At 49.4% G+C, this 7868-nt stretch overlaps 1 protein-coding gene across 1 annotated transcript in view; it reads right to left on the reverse strand.

Moving 5' to 3' along the window:
- Positions 1-7868, reverse strand: part of SYCE1L (synaptonemal complex central element protein 1-like) — a 42169-nt gene that overhangs the window by 28415 nt on the left and 5886 nt on the right. Inside the window, exons 2-11 of the mRNA XM_011946031.1 lie at positions 6344-6403; positions 4591-4650; positions 4325-4399; positions 3719-3766; positions 3394-3448; positions 1585-1648; positions 652-721; positions 482-569; positions 197-277; positions 36-113 (exon numbers count right to left, since the gene is read on the reverse strand). Coding sequence (XP_011801421.1) covers positions 36-113; positions 197-277; positions 482-569; positions 652-721; positions 1585-1648; positions 3394-3448; positions 3719-3766; positions 4325-4399; positions 4591-4650; positions 6344-6403 — 679 coding nt within the window. The remainder of the gene's footprint in view (positions 1-35; positions 114-196; positions 278-481; positions 570-651; positions 722-1584; positions 1649-3393; positions 3449-3718; positions 3767-4324; positions 4400-4590; positions 4651-6343; positions 6404-7868) is intronic.

Below are 7868 nucleotides of genomic sequence, written 5' to 3' on the forward strand. Positions count from 1 at the left end.
GTCCGGCCTGCCGGGGGCGGGATGACGCTGCAGACCAGGTTCCCGCGCTCCTCGCGTCCGCCCGCGTCTGCCCTAGAGCCTCCACCGAGGCTTCCTCTACATCCGGGGCCGCCCTGCTCCCCACAGACCCCACTCTCAGGGGCCACTCCCAGGACCCCTGCCCGCTCTCTCCTGACTCGGCCCCTGCCCGCCCCGCCTCCCTACCTCTCCCTCGCCGGCCCCGACCCCGGGGGCGCTCTGGACCTGCTCACCGAATATCTCCAGCTCCGCCTTCAGCCTGCGGAAAAGGGGCGGAGGAGAGAGAGGAGGAAGAGAGGGAGAGTCTAGGGAACAAGGAAGAAGCCACGAGACGCGGAGACCCGACGACGCCGAGGGAGGCACAGGCGGGGGAAGGGACAGTGGGGGAAAAGCGGGGGACCTGGGCCGGTTCCCCTCCGCCCTGTCCCTGCCCTCCTCGCCCACACCTCCCTTCCCCTCTCACCCGTCATTCACCGCCCTGGCGCCCTCGATCTCAGGCAGCGAGCGCAGCCGCCGCTCCACGTCCCGCAGCTTGGCGCGCACCAGCCTCCCTGCGGGTGGGCGGGCGTCAGGGGCAGGGCCGAGGCCCAACCACATGCCCCTCCCCCGGCCCACCTGGCGCGGGAGGCTCACTCTCCGAGAGCAGCTGCTCCTTGCTCCTCTCCAGGGCACGGATCTCCCGGGCCAGTCGCTGCTCCAGCATCTGCGAGGACAAAGAGGAGGCCTGCCCGTCTGACTGTCCTCTTGGCTACACGGCCCGCCCCTCCCCTTTTGTGCTTCTCGGGAAGTCTGTGTTCACGTACATTAGGTCATTCATTCATTCAACTATTTATTAACTCAATGTGCAGTTTCTGCTGTGGCTGGAGACCCACCCACCTCCCCCCAAACGCTCTGCATGTCTCCAGGCACCTCTCAAACTTGAACTCTTCCCACTCTCCTCATCCTCCACTCCCCAGTCTGCGGCTCCGCACTGTCCAGTCCCAGGGCATTCCTTCTGTACCCAGATACCTGCACCGCTTCTTCCCTCACTTCCTTCACCTCTGCGTTGAGATGTCACTTGCTTAGAGGCCTTCCCACTGACGTTCCACGATCTAGTCACTAACTTTCTTGGTGCCTCCACTGTCCCCAACCAGCTTGAGACAGCCACTGTGATCTGCTAAAGACGTGGCCTCTTTGATCTGCTACCCTCTCTCACTGCCTCAAATGCAGCCCGGTGCAGCCATTGACATTAGCTGAATGAAGGAATGACCTGACCATAGCTTTCTCTGGGCTGCCATTTGCCACTGCAAGATAAACATACTCTGGGTGAGCAGGGGGAAAGTGGATCACAATGGTACGCACCCGTCTGGGAAGGTGATGCTGGGTGTGGCAGTAAGGCATGGTGAGACTTAAGTTGATTTTAGATAAAAGCTGACGGACTGAATAGGTGGACAAGAGGAAGCAAGGAATCAAGGACTATCCCACAGCATTGGGCCTGGGCAGGGGTGCACTCTGGGCCAGTCAGTGGGACACTAAAGCCAGGGGAGGAGTGGCTTTGGTTGCAGGCAATGATAATTAATGGCTCACGTGGAATTCCCAGAGGTCCTTGTGCTGGCCCGTCAGATCCTCCAGCTGTCCTTTGACATCCAACCTGGAGGCCGACACCCAGGAATGAGAGAACACATGCTAGGCCTGACCCCTGATGGGGGCTCCTCATGTGCGGGCCTTCAGATCCTGCCCATGCTTCCTCTGCTGGGAGCCGCTTCATGGGTTTTATCCTCTAAGCTTTGGTTCCTACAGCACCTCTTCCAATAAACTCTCCCTGATGCAAGCCCTGCTCCCACTTTCTACACTGTGGTCTGCCAAGCCCCAGGCTTGGGAGTTACCCCAGATTCCTCTGTTTGGGACTCTGAAACCTGAGAGTTATAGACAAAAATTTGTTCCATGTACTGTTGCAACGTGTGCTTCCTGGGAAGGGAAAGACAACCCTGAGTGGCATTCTCTGAATGACCCACCATTCACTCCAGCAGGAGTGGGAGTTGGGATGTCTGTTCACAGCACTCACCTTTCTCATTTCCCCTATTGAACGAGAACCTTCATGGGCCTCTGTTGAGAACATCACCCTGTCCATCCTGTCCCCCATGGAATGAACTCTGCCTTCCCAAAAAAGCTTTGTGAGGCATGTGGTAATCTGGCACCACAGATTCTGTAACATCCTGGCTTGAAGCCTGACCTGTTACTTCACTGTGACCCTGGGCAAGTTACTTAACCTCTCTAGGTCTCAGTTTCCTCATATGTAAAATGGTGGTGTGGAGGGTGACATTAGCCTTTAACTCTTATAATTGTCATTATGAGGATTAGGTACATAAATGAGCATAAATGTCCATCAGACAGTGTGAGTAGTGTGGTTAAGTATACACACATTAGCTAACATCAGGTTTCCCCATGCAATTAAAGTCATGGTGCACCAGGCTGTGAGACCTCTGGTAACAGGAATGTGCTAAGTAAAGGTTCAGAGGATGCTGGGTGTGGTAGCTGACACCTGAAATCCTAGCACTTTGGGAGGCTGAGGCAGGCAGGATCACCTGAGGTCAAGAGTTCAAGACCAGCCTGACCAACGTGGAGAAACCCCATCTCTACTAAAAATACAAAATTAGCCAGACATGGTAGCACATGCCTATAATTCCAGCTACTTGAGAGGATGAAGAGATGGATGGATACACGGTTGGAGAGACAGTTGATTGGATGTGTGAGTTGCTGGCTGGAGAAACGATAGCTGATTAGAGAAATGATGAGTAGAAGAATAATGGCTGGATAGAGAAAGAAAGGATTGCTAGAAGAAAGGATAGATGTCTGGATGGATGGTTGGCTAAGTGAATATATAACGGGAAGGATAGAGAGAGGATGAATGCATGATTGGATGGATGGAAGATTGTTAGGTGGAAGGTTGGAGATAAAATAGCCATCTGGCTGGATGACATGGTTGGATAGTTGGGTAGATGGATGAATGGATGAATGAGTAAGTAGGTGAATGGCTAGATAGGTAAGTAGATGAATGGGTGGGCAAATGGATGACTGGGGCTTAAAATAAGCAGACAAATAAGCAAGTGAATGGATATCAAAGGACCTGGATAGCCAACAGCAAAAGACTGAGGCTAACACCAATGGATGGAATATATTTGATAAAGAAATTAGTAACAAATAATTAAATGAGTAAATTAATCTTAACACGACCATTTAATATCAGAGATAACCAAGAAAGTCTTTTGTCTAACTGCTCTATTTATAGAAAGGTAAAATGAGGCTTCCATGTCCAAGATTGATTTCCATAGCTCTTGCTCCCTCCTTTTTCACCTGGGGAATGAGGTGGGGAAGAGCTGAGGCAGGGCCACTTACCTCCGAGCCTCACTTTCCTTCTCTTGGCAGTGCATCTGGAGGATCCTGAGTGCCTCTGTGGGGAAGGAACCAAGGGAACCCTTTGGGAGCTCTTGGGGAGTCAGGGTTGGCCAGAGGTAATGGGCCCCACATCATGTCAGGCTGGAGGGCACTGTGAGGACTTGGGTGTTTACTCCAAGTAAGGCAGCGATCCAGGGAGAGATCTGTGCAGAGAGGGAAGCACCCTGACTTAGGTTTCAGTGGGATTCCTCTGGCTGCTCTGAGGAGTATGGACTTTTGTAGGACGGAAGAGTAGAATAAGGAAGACACAGCAACTGGTAAATACCTTGCTTTTTGCTCAAGACCTCCTCTAGGTGCACTTTCTCTCCATTCACTGAAAAACACAATGACACTTTCAGCCTCTAGGCACCCCATCGCCATCCCCACTGCAACTTCATATAAGGGGAAAGCCACACAGAAGGTGTAGTACAGCCCTAGGAGAGCTGACGTATCTTCTTGCCACCCTTGCACCCATCTCCCACAAGGACCATCCTGATCCAGCTTCTCCCCCTCTATGCCCATATTCCTTGTAAATGTTGAAGGACTGAAGACCCTGAAGAATGTACAAGGTTTACACTGAGGAGAGAGATGGCGATAAAGAAATACACACACAATGTCAGGTGGACATAAAGGCTCCTAAGAAACAAATCAGCCAGGGGCGTGAGAATGACCAAGAAAGGGCAGGATTCTATTCTGAGATGAGACCATCAAGATAGGCCTGTCAGGGTGAAATTTGAGCTGAGAGCTGAAAGATGACATGAGACAGTGAGAGGCAATACAGATTATGTGAGCTAAGAGCATTGTAGGCCGGGGGAACAGCCTGTGCAAAGGCCCTGAGGTATGCACAGAAGCATCCGCAGTGTTGATGGGTCCCTCTTTTGGCCCCACTTACAGGAGTCTAATTCCCTATGCAGGGTCTCCCAGAGAGTGTGGGTCTCTCTCAGTTCCTCACTGGATTTCTTCTTTGCTGGGCCAAGAAGGGAAGAAGACACTGTGTGAGTCTTCTAGCCTTGCTGTTCTCTCACAAATATGACACTGAATATTCATCTTCAAACAACCCTACAGGGGCCTAGATTTTATAGATGAGGAGGTTGATTCATTGTAAATCCAGGCTCTTCCTGCTGGCCCCAGCTGGCCAGGCTAGGTCCCCAAGTTTACCTTGCTGAAGCTCGTTAATCCGGTTAATCAGGTCCTCTATCTGTGGCTCCAGACTTCCCTCTGAAGAAAGAAAGGAAGAAAGACTGAGCCAGAGAAGACTGGTGTCTGGCTGTCCAAGGCAGACGGAGAAGCACTGTGTCTGCTGCTATCAATTAACAGGCATATATTGAGCACCTGCTGTGTGCTGAGCTCTGCCAGAGCCCCTTGAAGGGCTTGTATTCTGGGCTGGGGAGATGGACATTGAGCAAAGGTAAACAAATCAATTCAGGTGGCAGTAGCTGCTGTGAAGAGAAATAAAGTGAGGCAAAGCGTTGAAGAGCAAAAGGGTAAAAGGCATGTCTGGAGATAGGGAAAGGGCCCAGACGAGGACAGGGAAGCAGGTCCTGCAGTTCTGTCGGGGCAGAGTGTGGAGGCGGGACCCATTCCAGGCAGAGTGCAACAAGGCAGAAGGGAACAAGTGCAAATTCCCCATAGTGTGGCAGGAGCGGGTGAGGCATGTGTCGAAAGTAACAGTGAGGGGCTGGTGTGGCTCAGGTCTAGTGAGCAAGTGGAGAGTAGCAGAAGGTGAGGTGGGGGAAGTGGGAAGTGATATCACTCAGGGCCTCTTGGGCCATCGTGGAAGCCTTTAGATGTAACTCTGAGTGTGGTGTAAGCCAATGGAGACGTCCCATCTGCCCCGCCCTATCAAAAGCCAGACAGGAAGGGTTGTCAGTCTGGACTCTGGTACTGGCCTCATCTGAGAAATGGGGAAACCCTGCTTTTACACTGCTGGTGGCAAGTTTCCCAGTGATAGGGTGATCACTGTCCCTTTAGAGAGTCACCTCTAACTTCTCATAGTCCCTGTTTCAGTGCTCTATATGCAGGAGACTTCCTTCTCATGCCTCTTTGGCTTCAAGGCTGGCAACACAGAACGGGGGCAAAAAGCTGCCCAACCCTTGCCAGGTCTCACTGCCGACCCCTCAGACACTCTGGGGTTAATAAATTCAGACCCTGGATTTTCCAAGGTCACCCACTCCAGCTTCTGTGACTTCCAGGTGAGTGGGTGCTCTCCACGGTGCTGATTATGACTGACAGAAATCTCTGGGGGTCTTTGTTTTACTGGAAATGATCAGTTTGGGTCACTGCATTTCTGGCCCTGCAATTTCTCTCCCTAATTTTACCTAGGCAGCAGTCCCAGGGCACTTCCTCTGCAGGCAGCCACAGAGTGGGAGAAGGGGAGACTACTGTTTTTGTTTGGAATAGACTGACGTGATAGTTTTTTAAGATAAGAATGGACTGGGGGTCTAACCTCTGGCCAGCACTGCCTCGGCTCTGATGTAGATACTGGGTGCACACTGGCTCCCAGATCTCCTGCAAAAAGCAAAGCAAGGTGCAAAACCAACTGCACTGCCATTTGTATGTAAAAAGGGAGGACAAAAAAAATACATCCATGAATGCATTTTTTAAAAACCTCTAGAAAGATACTTAAGAATTGAAAAACAATAGCTGCTTGCCCTTGAGTCAGGGAAATGGATGACCGGTGTGTGGGGGGAGGGAGTAGGGATGGCAGGGGAACTGGTTTTTCCTTTCCTTTAAACTTCTTGAATTTTGAACTGTGAGGCTGTATTCTTGGTTCAAAGAATTAAATTGTATAAGAGGGAGAAAGTGCAATGGGATAATTTCCTGAGGTTGTGAGTTGAGGTGGCTGAATTTGAACCATGTCTTTCTGACTTGAAACCCCAGGCTGAGCCTCAGAAACAAAGAGACACATGACCTTTCTGCAGCTTTATCACCATTGCCAGCAAGTCTTCAGTCTTCAAAGACTTGGCTTGCCCTGTAGAAACGAAAATCAAAATTACAGGACATAGCGAGAGTGAGAGGGGAGAGAGAAGGGAAGTAGGAAGTCCCAGCGGGGTCTGCAGACACCCCTGGGCTGGGGCTAAGGATGGGATGAGAGACAGATTTCCATCCGAAGTAGGGCCCCCGTCTCTTGCCCTTGAGGTTTATGGTGTGTGCTAGATAAATCAGGACCCCTAAGGGTCAGCTTCTCCCTGAGGGGTTAAAAGACACCACTATAAACATCCCCTTAATGAAACTCAGGGGTGAAAGAAGGGAATGCATGTTTGCTGATGCTGCTGTTCAAGATCATTATGAAGTTCTAACCAGAGCAATAGGGCAGGAAGATTTCATATGAATTTCTTTGAAATAATTATAGCTCATAATTTATACATTCTTAATGAACTTATAGATCTAGGTAATAGTTACTAATGGCTACTAACATCAAAAAAAGACAACTGGCTATTGTGAGCCTCTCTCTTTTTCTTTCTTTACCCTGCAGCTCCAGTTCAATGGATTTTTATTTTTATTTTTAATATAGAGAGTTTATTTCAGCTAAGTTGAGGACTGCAGCTCAGAGTGCACTTACAAGCTGCCTTGGGGAGTGCTCCCTATGAGCCTCTAGATGGAAGAACACAACATGGCTGATGAAGGATTTTTACCCCCAAAACCCCCACCAAAACCAAAAAAGCCTGATGGAATCCCATCAGGTTTCCACATCTAAATATGAATTCAGAGGAAGTACAAAGGGCAGGAAAACACATTATGACACCACTGGGGATGTGCTCAATATCATGTGGACTGTGGGAAACTCCACAGGAAAACCTGTTTCTTCAACAAGTAAGTTGCAAAGAAGAAAATGAGGGAGGGGGAAATCCTACAGATTAAAAAAGACTTGAGGCATATATCAATCAATTAAATGAACAGACCTTATTTGAACCCTGATTCACCACACTTTTCACCATATATACTTCTATGTATATTTTAACATGAGCCTGTGTTACTTCTAAAATTCAAACAAGAAAAACCACAGGAAAATATTAACGTTAAAAAAAAATCCTTAAGTCTTGAAATCAATGGTAAAGGTCCAATCTCAGTGACCTATGCCTCTCTAAGGAAAATTGAACAGAGAAGATGAAAGGCAGCTCGCAAACATGATAGCCAAAATGTTAATGAAGAAACGCTTACCCACAATAGTATACAGTGAAAATTTCCTCTCCCTCAGACTTTAAGTTCTCCAATTCTCCTCAGAGGCCACTAGCATTACAAGCTATGTGTAGGTACTTGGAGATAATTCAATGCATATACAAATATACCTCCCACATTTTCATTTTGTTTTTCATTTTGTTGTTGTTGTTTTTGAGATGGAATCTGGTTCTGTTGCCCAGGCTGGAGTGCAGTGGCACGATCTCAGCTCACTGCAACCTCTGCCTCCCAGGTTCAAGCGATTCTCCTGCCTCAGC

Source organism: Colobus angolensis, unplaced genomic scaffold (genome assembly GCF_000951035.1).
Source record: "Colobus angolensis palliatus isolate OR3802 unplaced genomic scaffold, Cang.pa_1.0 Scaffold248, whole genome shotgun sequence".
Classification (NCBI taxonomy): domain Eukaryota; kingdom Metazoa; phylum Chordata; class Mammalia; order Primates; family Cercopithecidae; genus Colobus; species Colobus angolensis.